Below are 12,480 nucleotides of genomic sequence, written 5' to 3'. Positions count from 1 at the left end.
TGTTGCTGCATTGCAGAATCAGAACATTTTTCTTATGTTTTAAAGTTTTTAATTAAAATATAATTACATTATTGCCTTCTTCAACTTCTTCTCTCAACCCTTTCCATTTACGTCCCTTACTTCTCTATAATTCATGGTTCCCTTTCCTTTGATTATGTTTGAAAACTGCCAAGTCGGGGCGAAAGCAAGCAGTCGTCCTACCCTTTGAGGCCTATGAACCACAACAATGACGAGTCCTGTAATATAATACTAAAGAGATAATAGTGGCTTTCTTATCTTAGGGGTAACCAGCAGCTCTGTAATTGGTCTTAAAGTCCACTTAATAGGAAGGAAATCATGCCTGGGACTGGAAACCTAGCCAGTTACCCAGGAATAATGTGAGGTTATGGACCTTTGAGGAGAGCCTACCCTAGTCACTTTACTAGACCTGCATCATCACTAACTGCATTGTAAATGTTGTTCTTATACCCACAGGTAAGTGTAACTTCCACACATCATCAAAGAAACTTCTATTTGTAGCGCATAGAGACCAGCACAGAAAACTGCTACAGGTCAAAATAGAGAGAACAACTAATCATGGGGTGTCCAGACCCCAGTAGATACATCTACAACAATGGATACATTTACAGCATAGCTGGTGGAGTTTTTTTTTTTTTTTTTTTTTTTTTTTGTATTTGTTTTTCAAGACGGAGTTTCTCTATGTAGCTTTGGAGCCTGTCCTGTGACTTGCTCTGTAGACAAGGCTGGTCTCGAAGACAGAGACAGAGATCCACCTGACTCTGTCTCCCGAGTTCTGGGATTAAAGGGGTGCACCACCACTGCTGGACTTCAGCATAACTCTTACACCTAAGGCTCAGGGAAATTCCCAGAATAAGGTCAAATAAATTACAAGAGTGAGAGACCAGGAAGCCTGCTTGTGACTTATAGAAATTACAGGGAAGATACATCCAAAATAGAGTTTTAAAGAATGATTGAGTTCATTACCTCATTCCTTGACTTGATACTTTTCTCTTTGCGAATATTCTTTCTCCATAAAACGCATTTAGCATTTCTGTAATCAAATGTGGGCACCCAGTTATTTTCAAATCTAAAAAGCAGATATTTGCTTTTCAACAATTGAATTTGGCAGTTAGAAATTATCAGTCAGTTATGCTTGCTCAAAATACATTGATCACAACCAGCATTTCCAAAGGACTATCCCCTCCTAGTTTAGCAATGTAATTAAGACATGTATATTTGATAATCTTGGAAAAAAAATAACTTCTAACCTTTCATGTTTGAATGACTTCTAACACTGTCAAGATTTTCTCTAATTAGCCAACGGGAGTACCACAATTTTCTCTGCAGTTCTCTAGTGCTGTTTCTGGCTTAAAATGCAAAACTAGAAATTCAGATACGAGCCCACGAAACAGACTTAAAACCCTTCGTTTCATGAGCTGTAACATAGGTGAGAAGTTATTGGTGTTTTATGACATGAAAAAGAAAAAACAAGGTTTATGGCTGGATCATTTCTATTTTGTGTAAGTTTCATTTTGTATATGAGTATTCTTTAAAATTTTAAATAGTATGTTCTCGTCTCTGGGTATTTCGTGCATTTACAATGTGTACTGAATATAAATGCTCACCACTGCTCCTGTCTCCCTTCAGTATCGCGTTCTCCCTCCAAGGCTCATGTTGTCTTTTTACTTCTTTGTTATGAGTAAATTATTCTTAAATATATTAAAGGAAACTAAGTTTACTATTTCACTCACCATTAAGGAACATGTTAGCGTCCATCATCTTTTCTTGAGGATATGAACAACCATACTCAGTAAAAATTATATTTAATTTGTGAACAGGAAAATTAACCCAAAGGAATCTTTCAGGTTAATTAAAAGCAGCCTATTAAGATGTAGATTTTTTTCCAATCAAAGTGATATTTATTTGCAGTCACATCTCTGAGCATCTCAGCTCATGCCTTAGATAAGAAAAAATTTAATAACAATTTTTAAAACACCAGAGTAATCATGCGATTATGCACATATGTCCACCTAATCCAATCTCACACAACTTCATAAAAATTGTTATCGCTGAAATTATCTGCTGGAAGCTAGCTAATACCAATCTCCAATTATTTAAACAGTACCAAGGCCTCTCTCAAGGAAATCTAAGGGGATGTCATCCCCAAGGAAAAGAAAGAATAATTTAAAAACATGGAAAGCAACTTAAAAACACCAGTAAGCTTTTCATATTTGTCACTGAATTAAAACAAGTTTAGATGGAGGTTGTGACTTAAATGAGAGATGAGTTAGGAAGATGATAAGTTCAATTCAGATTCTTTACATAGTGAGACCTTATCTCAAAAGTACCCACTTAACGAAAACAGAAAAAGCACCCCTTGGAGACTTAACAGCACACCTGAAAGCTCTAGAGAAAAAAAGAAGCAGACTCACCTAGTAGAAGACTGGAAATAATCAAACTGAGGGCAGAAATCAACAAAATAGAAACACAGAAAACAATCCAAAGAATCAATGAAACAAGAAGCTGGTTCTTGGAGAAAATCAACAAGATTGACAAACCCTTAGCCAAACTAATCAAACGGCAGAGGGAGACCACACAAATTAATAAGATCAGAAATGAGAAAGGGGACATAACCACAGACACAGAGGAAATTCAGAGAATCATTAGATCTTACTACAAAAGCCTGTATGCCACAAAATTGGAAAATGTAAAAGAAATGGACAGTTTTTTAGATAAATACCATATACCAAAGTTAAACCAGGACCAGGTAAATGCTCTAAATTGTCCTGTTAGTCGCGAAGAATTAGAAACTGTTATCAGAAACCTCCCTACCAAAAAGAGCCCAGGACCAGATGGTTTCAATGTGGAATTCTACCAGAACTTCCAAGAAGACCTAATACCTATTCTCCTTAAGGTATTTCATAATATAGAAACACAAGAGTCACTGCCAAATTCCTTCTATGAAGCTACAGTTACCCTGATACCTAACCCACACAAAGACTCAACCAAGAAAGAGAATTACAGGCCAATCTCACTCATGAATATTGACGCAAAAATTCTCAATAAAATACTGGCAAACCGAATCCAAGAACACATTAGAAAAATTATCCATTACGATCAAGTAGGCTTCATCCCAGAGATGCAGGGCTGGTTCAACATACGAAAATCTATCAATGTAATCCATCATATAAATAAACTGAAGGAAAAAAATCATATGGTCATCTCATTAGATGCTGAAAAAGCATTTGACAAAATTCAGCACCCTTTTATGATAAAGGTCTTGGAAAGATTAGGGATACAAGGGTCATTCCTAAATATAATAAAAGCTATTTACAGCAATCCGACAGCTAACATCAAATTAAACGGAGAGAAACTCAAAGCTATCCCACTAAATTAAGGAGATAGCTTTAAAGCGATTGTTTTTCAGGCTATAGATGGCTCAGTGAATGCAGGTACTTGCTACCAAGCCTGACAACCAGAGTTTGACCCTTAAGAACCTTGTAGTAGAAAGAGAAAACCAACTGCCATAGGTCATACTCTGGTCTTCATTGTTGGACACTGTTGAACACACACACACACACACACACACACACACACACACACACACATGCGCGCACATGCACGCGCGCGCCACAAATAGAATATAAAATTTAATATATTGTAGAGTTATTATTTTATATAGCAAAATATTAAAGCTCTATTTCCATTGAAATGTTTACAGATAAAATTTTATACCAAGAAAAATCTTATCTTACCTTTTAATTCTAAAAGAAAGAATTGTTTTATTTACAGATAGGGTCTTCCTATAGAGCCAAGATTCACCTCAGCCTTGTGAGGTAAATGTGCCTTAGCATCTCAAGTGCAGGGATTGCAGTTAAATGTCAGCATTCTACCCAAGTGATATATCTCTAGAAAAATATAAGTATTACGACATTGTATTTTTATAACAGAGCATAACCCCTTCAAACCTAGATACCTTAGTTCTGGAAGATCAATATGATGAGTGAACAAAACAGATGTGTTTTACATAATTAGACTGGGAATTATCTACTAGAATTCATTTTTGCAAAAAAAAAAACCACATTCAAAATTATTAATTTTGTGAGCTAACCTGTAAATTCAGCATGGCTATTCTGAGATGGTGGCATGGTGGCGAAATGTAAAGCTTTGAGGGTAAAATAATATAAAAGGTTGGCTGACTGGTTTGGAAAGACAACACTCTCAAGAAAAGTGGTATTTGAACTCTGTGTCAAGGGGCATAGTAAAGGCTTAGCTGCCAAAACCTATTTCAGTTGACTAACTCTGTAATAGCTAACAAAGCTGTTTAGTTGGAAGAATATATGTTAACTAAATGGATCATCGCTAATACATGACAATGAAACATTCTCTTGAGAGATTTGGTGTTATTTTTAAGATGTTGGTGCTTTGATTGCTACAAATCTGGATATATATAATGTGTGTGTATATAAATATTTCACGTTTTCTCAAATTGAAAATGTTTTACTGCATAAAAGAGTCACAGATTTAAAAAGAACACATAGAAAAATGTCCAGAAGTCAAATATATTTCTAAAAGAGTTAATAAAATGAAATAGCTTTGAAAATACTGCTTATAATTCTTAACTTTAAAACATTCTGATTAGGATACAGAATTGAATTTCAAGTCTTCAATAGCATTTTACCTACAACTTAAATTCTTGGTAAAAAGCAAATTTAATTCTTAAAATGTTTTTGTTTCACCGGAGGAGTGTTTATCAACCTACATGGATGTTTAAACGTGCCATTCTGTAAATGTACATTACACATAGGTCTGATAATGTAATTTCAGCAGGTTGTTGTTATGTACTTGTTCACATATCATATATCTATTTATGTAACAATAATAATAAAATAAAAAGATACTATGAACTTGAGAGTGGGAGGATAAATGGGAGGATTTGGAGGGAAGAAAAGGAAAGGCGTGAATGTTACAATTCTATTTTAATTATAGTGTAGAGGACTAATAAATACGTTGAGTTAACATTTGTAGAGAGCTGCTTTGAGAGTATACAGCAGGTGAAAATTAGTGTTCAGTAGGTAGACCCATCAGATGCAAGATTCCCAGGTGGGGAGCCCCATCTAGTATAGCCTTGGGGCCACTGACCGTGGACCCTAGTTGCTCCTGTCTGTAATTTCTCTCATGAGTCTCTTCATTTCTCCCCTAAGAACTTCATTTCATCCCTAATAACAGCTTTGCTTATATTCCCACTGCTTATGTGTTACCACATGTATATATTCTATCTATTGGGCACACGTATAACTGTGGATGATCTACAGGGATGATTCTGCTTAAGTTATGTAATATTGATTAACAGAAATACTAGGATATCCTTCATAACTCAGACTGACCATAGGAGATTTCCCAGCTACTAAAACAGTCTTTTAGCCAAGACCTCAGCAGATTCAAAGCAGGCTGGTTGGACCCAGAAATAAAATAGAAGGTCGTTCTCCAGATGTAGTTTTGTTGATTCAATGCCAAACTTGAAACAACTTTAGTCTGCATGTAGTCCCAGTCTCGGATTCAAGGTCCAGCTAACTAATTGTTATTATTAAGTCTTGATTTCCAATGTTATTTTCTATCTGAGTACCCTCACCAACTTAGAGCTACGTGCATGGATCATTGCGACATTCCTAGCCCAAGAGAAACTATGTTGCTTAACTTATGTTTAGAGTTTGGGTAGTGCCCTGAAAAACAACCTATAATTGTCCAGAGTTTGACTGTGACAAGGGAGAAGCAGCAGAGAGAAGCAGCAGTGTTGAGAGAAGGCTGCTGTGGGAGAGAGAAATGGGAGTAGAAGGAGAAGCATGAGAGAATATGAGAGGAAGAATGAGTGAGGTGAGTAGAGGAAGAATGAGTGAGGTGATTTGAGAATGAATGAGTGATGGAGAAGTACGTGTCTGTGAGTTTGTGTGTGAGAGAGCGAGCTGTGTGTGTAGGAGCCACTGCTACATAGAGGAGCTGCGTCTAGGACCTGTCTCAAGTGCTGCAGGCTGAGAATCGGATATGTAAATGAGAGGCAGAGCTGTGGCTGTGTGGAGATTTGTAACTGTGGAGTCAAAGAAAATGAAGCTGTGTAGATGAGAGATGTGGAGGAGAAATGTGTGTAAAGGGAAGATGTGTAGTCATGGGAAATTGAGTATCAAAATATGTATCTTGGTGGGACAGAAGTGTTTGTATGTGAAGAGAGACTTCAAGACACTAAGTTAAAGTAAAGGAGAATATTACCATCGGGAAAGTGAGTGCTTATTTCTTTTTTCTTACATTACCAGCAGATACAGTGTGTCTCCTTATTTACCCCTCAGATAGGAAAGTCTAGTCCTCACGGCATTCGTGGATTTTCTCACATACCCTGGTGCTGACTTCTGGGAGCTGGCCTCCAAAAGTGAGCATTAAGCATCTTTTGATTTTACATTTAATTAAAAAAAACTATATCATCATTTCCTCTTTCCATATCTTCCCATATACCTTCCTTCCAATCTTTCAAAGTTATGGCCTCTAGTTATTTATATATTCATATACATATGTACAAATACATATAGATACATACATATCATATACACATACATATATTCCTATAAAGGAATAAATATAATCTTCTCATTTCAATATATATATATATATATACATACAAAATATATTTTTTCAGTGTTGTTCACTTGGGATTTGTTAACCAATTGGTGTGCTTTTTCTTATGAAAGATTATTTCTACAGATCTCAGCATTTCTTAGTTGCCTGTAGCTCTTTGTTCAGTGTTGAAGCATCCTGCACTTTCCCCTTTAGACCTGAGCATGCATACTGGTCTTTCTCTTATCCAGGTCATGCCCAGTTAGTCATGTTGAGAAGACGTCTAAATATCTGTCTTTATAACCACAAGTAAGTGTAGTCTCATCCTTTATTAAGGAAATTTATCTTTTCAATAAGGAAAGACCATGATAGTGGGTGAAAGTATGGAGCTGTGGAGCCCAGAGCCAGTGGTTACATCTATAGCAGAACTAATGCACCAGAGGTTCAAGATTTGTTACAGAATGAGGGCAACAAAGATTTTAAGAACAATAGGAATAGGGAGTTTACTGTGAGATTGTGCATTCCAGAAATATAAGCTGCACCCTTGACAAACCAATAGCTGCCTAAGCATTGTTTGTAGTCAGTAATCATTCCAAAATACTTTCCAGTTAACTTAAAGAATATCCTACATCAAACAAAGAAACTTTAGAAGGTTTCAGAATACAAACAATATATTTCATTTCATTGCTGTTTCAAGATAAACAAGTTGAATTAACATATTTCCTCTGAAAACGAAAACCTCTTACTTGTAAAAGATAAATGCAACTCCAACTATGAAGAAAATAAATGATTATTTTCCATGAAAAGTTTTAGATATTCTGAATCCTTTTGTCTATGCCCTGAGCATCAAGGTGATGGATAAAAACTGGTATAATGTTCTCTTAGTTTTTCTAAGTAAAACACCGTATTACAAATTGGTAAGGCCGGGCAGTGGTGGCGCACACCTTTAATTCCAGCACTTGGGAGGCAGAGGCAGGCGGATCTCTGTGAGTTCGAGTTTAGACTGTTCTACAAGAGCTAGTTCCAGGAAAGGCTCCAAAGCCACAGAGAAACCCTGTCTCTAAAAACCAAAAAAAAAATGGTAAAAATGCATTCATTTTCCTTCATATAATGAAATAGAATAGTGCTGGTGGCTGTGTCAGAACAGCAGCAGGTAGGAATTGAAGTTCATTTGTCTGGCAGGGATTTTTCTCCTGGATGACCTCAGGTTAGACTGAAATGTTTTGACAATAGCTTTCAGGTAAAGAATCAAAAAACAAAGCAGCACAATTGTTACTAGCTGACATACTTTCCTTGCGAAGACTGATTGTTGATCAAGGATGATGATTAATTCCTTATACCCATTTCTTCCCTCAATACCCTGATATATATATATATATATATATATATATATATATATATATATATATATATATTGGTGAGCAGGTGTGCACCCTAAAGATTTAAAATAGAGCATACTGGTTGCTTTTCGTATACAAAAGTTTAGATTTGTGACTCCTTTAACAATCCTTATAAGATTATCTTTCAAGATAAGTAATAATGTGATTTGTCTTGCTTTGTAACTGCAAAATTCAGTCTACCAGTAAAAGAATACCTTGCTTGCTTATACTGTTCATCTGTAACAAGTTGCTTGGGTACAAATGTATGTGGGTTTGTGGGATTATTTATTTTTCACCTGCTCATACATAAAATGTTTAATCATGTGAAGGTATACGGAAAACATGATGGTTTTACTTGTATTGATTGTAATCATTCACTTGAAAGATAGGCAACGACCATATTGTTGTTTTTATATTGCCTGAAAGATGTAGCTGGGGTATATAAGCTGTAAGAAAAAGAATAAAGAAAGAGTTAGAAAGAGTTAAAAAGAAAACATCAACAGTGAGAGAGTTAGGAGAAAAACATCAAGAGAGACAGAAAAGACATTTCTGGATAGAGATAAGAGAAGAGAATAGAGAATAGAGAACACAGAATCCGAACACACTAGAAGAATAAAGAAGGAAGGATCAAGAGAGTGTGGAAGTATCCTTTTCACTTAACCCCCTCAAATAAAAAAATAATAATAATATGTGCCAACTCTGTACATGCATTTCAGCCCTGTGCTGCTGGGGGCTGGTCCCCCAGGCAACAACTGAATAATCATTTCTTTGAGAAAGATGCAATCCTGTGTATTGTATTAACGAATGCCGTTTTCACTTGCTGATTCCTCAAGGTGTAGATAAAAGGATTCAGAAGTGGAGCCACTGAGGTGTTGAGCACGGAAATTCCCTTGGAAATAGATATTCTCTGCTTGACTGATGGTTTAACATACATGAAGATGCAGCTGCCATACGAGAGGGAGATCACAATCATGTGAGAAGAGCATGTAGAGAAAGCCTTCTTCCTCTGGCTGGTTGAAGGGAATTTTAGAATCGTCGTGGCAATGTAGGTGTAGGAAATTATCACCATTACCAATGTGAGTAAGAGTGTCACCAAAGCTGAGACAAAGCCCATCGTCTCTAGGAACTGTGTGTCTGTGCAGGAAATCTGCATGAGTGGGGTAGTGTCACAGTAGAAATGATCAACGATGTTGGAAGCACAGAAGTCGAGATTCAAGCCTAACAGGAGTGGTGGAAAGATCACAAAGAAGCCAGCAAGCCAACAACTGAGGACCAACAGCATGCAGACTTTATTGTTCATGATGGTCATGTAGTGCAGGGGCTTGCAGATGGCCACGTAGCGGTCATAGGACATGGCTGCCAGCAAGAAAAATTCTGATGCTCCAAATAGGATAGCAAAAAACAGTTGAGTTAAACAATCACCATAAGAAATGGTTTTGTTCCCAGTTGCCATAGTAGCAAGCAATTTGGGGATGCATGTGGTAGTGTAGGAAATCTCTAAGAAGGAAAAGTTCCGAAGGAAAAAATACATGGGGGTCTTCAGGTGAGCATCCACCAAGGTGAGTGTGATAATGATCAGATTGCCAGTGATGCTGAGCAGATAGGTAAGAAGCAGGAAGATGAATAAGACAACTTTCCACAGTGGATCATCAGTCAAACCTGCTAGGATGAAAAATGTCACCTTTGTGTGGTTCTTCATTGTGGTCCTCTGGTTGTTAGCTGGTCTGAGTGGACAAGAGAGAGGGTGGAGGGAGGTTACCATTACAGAGGGATGCTAGTGATAAGTAATGCTGAAGTACCCTTGTCGTTGAGAAGACAAAGGTTCAGACAGCAACACAGTACTCATCAATGATCTAAAGAGAGCAGTGCCAGGAAAATAGTAGCTTATAACTTCATGACATCTGGACAGAAAACAAAGATATTAACTTATAATTCTACTTGTGAATAACTTATATAATGGTGCTATTCAATCATCTCTTTTATATGAATGCATAAGGAGAAATTAAAGAAACTGAAAATGCTTTTTTCTTACTTTCTTATATCTCTTAAATTTGATATGGTATTACCTTTCTCTCAATTAAAGAGGTTTGCTTGAGCAAAATCTTAAAAAGTTTGCATACAAATCCAAATTACCCTGAAGCACAGCTGTGTGTATTTTTATCTTCTCCCTCTATCCCTGTCCCACTCCCCCCCACATGCATGCAGACACACACACACACACACACACACATGCATACATGTAAACACACACACACACACATGCATGCAAACACACACACACACACACACACACACACACACACGTATGCCAACACAGGAACAAACACATTCACATGCCATCTTCAGTATCTCATATAAGACTATCATTAATTACCTCACCTAATCAAGTTTAAGGATTTCAACTCTATCACTGCTTTCATGACTGTGTTCTTATATCATAAGTTTAAATGAAGTCTAGGCAATGCTTTCCTTTCCAGTCTTATTAATATTTCAACTGCTTTAATGTTTGTTGTTATCCTATATTCTGTGTACTCTCTGCTCCAATACCAAGTCAGTGGGAACAGCCTTGTAAAACCAATATTAATAGTAAACTACAGTGGTTGTTTTCTGGGGTGATAATATTGACAATGCAACAAAAATAAATTAATATTAGTATAGCAAAACACCAAAAATACAAACATAGAAATGCGGTTTTAGAGGTAGGGGGATCAAGACATAGCAATCTGGAAATCTAGTGAGATAAAGATCTTTAGAGACGGATTGTGGGCTTGAAAAAGAAAAAGATTAGTGAATCTAAATTGTTAGGTGAGAGGAACTGTTCTGCATGAAAATTTTCTTTACCTATTATTAGTGCTTTTTTGAAAAAAAAAAGTATTTATTTTACATCCAGGCCACAGTGACCCTTCCCCTTTAATTCTCAATCTCTTCTGCACCTGCCTCTGTTCCCAACTCCCAGCCCACTCCTCATCCTTTCCTGTTGAGGAAAAGGCATGTCTCCCCTGGATATCAATAAAATATAGCATAACAAGTTGCAGTAAGACTAAGCACTTCCCCATGTATTAAGGGTGGACAAGGTGACCCAGTATGAGGAGTAGGGTCCCAAAAGCCAGAAAAAGAGTCAGAGACTGCCACTGCTCCCACTGTTAGGAATCCCCAAGGATGGCCAAGCCACAGAACTTTAACAGACATGCGGAGTGCCTAGGCTAGAGTGTTAATTCCATGCGGGCTCCCTGATTATTGGTTAAGTCTCTGTGACCCCCCCCCCATCAGCTCGTGTCAGTTGAGTGTGTGGATTTTTTAGGTGTCCTTGACCCCTCTGTCTCCTACCATTTTTTCTCCCTCTCTTCTGCAGGATTCCCTGAACACAGCCTAATTTTTGGCTGTGGATCTGCATCATTTTCCATCAGTGGCTGGATGACACTTTGGTGACAGTTGATATAGGCACCAATCTGGTTATAACAGATGGCAAATTAAAGCTATTAAATGTTATTGCCAGAAGTCTTAGCTAGGGTTATTCTAGTGGCTTCCCGGGAGGTTCCCTTGCACCAAGTTTTTACATGTCCCTGAAACGTCGCCCCTTTCCAGGTGTCCCCGCTCCACCTTATCACTCATGTTCCCATATCCACCCATCCTCATTCCATTCATAAAAGTCTCTTTCCAGGGAGGTGCAAGCATCCCTCCATGAACCTTCCCTATTACCTGGTCTCTCTGTGTCTGTGAATTGTAGCAAAGTTATCCTTTCCTTTAAGCTAGTATCCCCTTAAGAGTGAGTAGATGCTATATTTGCCTTTCAAAGATTGAAAACCTCAGTCTTTTGGATCTGTGTTGTCTGAAAAGCAGGAGCTGAGTTTCAAAACTATAATATATCATGAGTACCTTAACACAAGTTTTAGGAAACATGTAATTCCCTAAAATAAGATATAAAATTCCTGGCTATGCTGTAGGTAAAGAGATGGAGGAACTAAGAACATTCTGTGTGTTGCAGTAAGTCCTTCAGAGTATGTATAAGGCTCTGAGTCTGGTGGATCACAGGGAGAGAGTGTATTATTAGCAATATTACTATGTATATTTAGACAGGGCATTAAGTAACAAAATTGTGGCAAATGCCAGGGAAGCAGATCAGTATCTTGTTCAACCATCATCAGGGAAGACTCTTCATGCTGCAGATGGGAACAAACACAGAGACTCACAGCCAGACATTTTGCAATGAGATACCTTGGGACACTTAGCCCTAAATGTGATATCTCCATCAAATCACCCCTGACAGAGCTAACAGAACCTCGAAGAAGAGGTGACAGAAAGATTGTAAGAGCCAGAGGGGATGGAGTACACTAGGAGAACAAGGTCTTCTAAATCAACACGAACAAATCTCATATGAACTCAGAGACTAAAGTAGCTAGAACATGGCCTGCATGGGTCTGCATACATATATATTATGGCTTCCACTTTGGTGTTTTGACGATATTTCTGAGTATTCAAACAAGTGGGTCTCTGTTTC

General features: G+C 37.5%; 1 protein-coding gene across 1 annotated transcript; it reads right to left on the bottom strand.

Moving 5' to 3' along the window:
• Positions 1–8,742: 8,742 nt before the first annotated feature.
• LOC119803358 (olfactory receptor 6C74-like) lies at positions 8,743–9,690 on the bottom strand. Its single transcript, XM_038314616.1, has one exon. The coding sequence runs from the start codon at positions 9,679–9,681 to the stop codon at positions 8,743–8,745; it is 939 nt and encodes a 312-aa protein (XP_038170544.1). The 5' UTR covers positions 9,682–9,690.
• Between the last annotated feature and the right edge of the window lie 2,790 nt (positions 9,691–12,480).

Source organism: Arvicola amphibius, chromosome 17, assembly GCF_903992535.2.
Source record: "Arvicola amphibius chromosome 17, mArvAmp1.2, whole genome shotgun sequence".
Taxonomy (NCBI): domain Eukaryota; kingdom Metazoa; phylum Chordata; class Mammalia; order Rodentia; family Cricetidae; genus Arvicola; species Arvicola amphibius.
The sequence above is the reverse complement of the archived record's forward strand: the minus strand, read 5'-3'. Positions and strand labels throughout refer to the sequence as shown.

What these genes read in the sequence shown, in the direction of transcription:
- LOC119803358 (XM_038314616.1), bottom strand. Translation starts at nt 9,681, where the DNA reads ATGAAGAACCACACAAAGGTGACATTTTTCATCCTAGCAGGTTTGACT.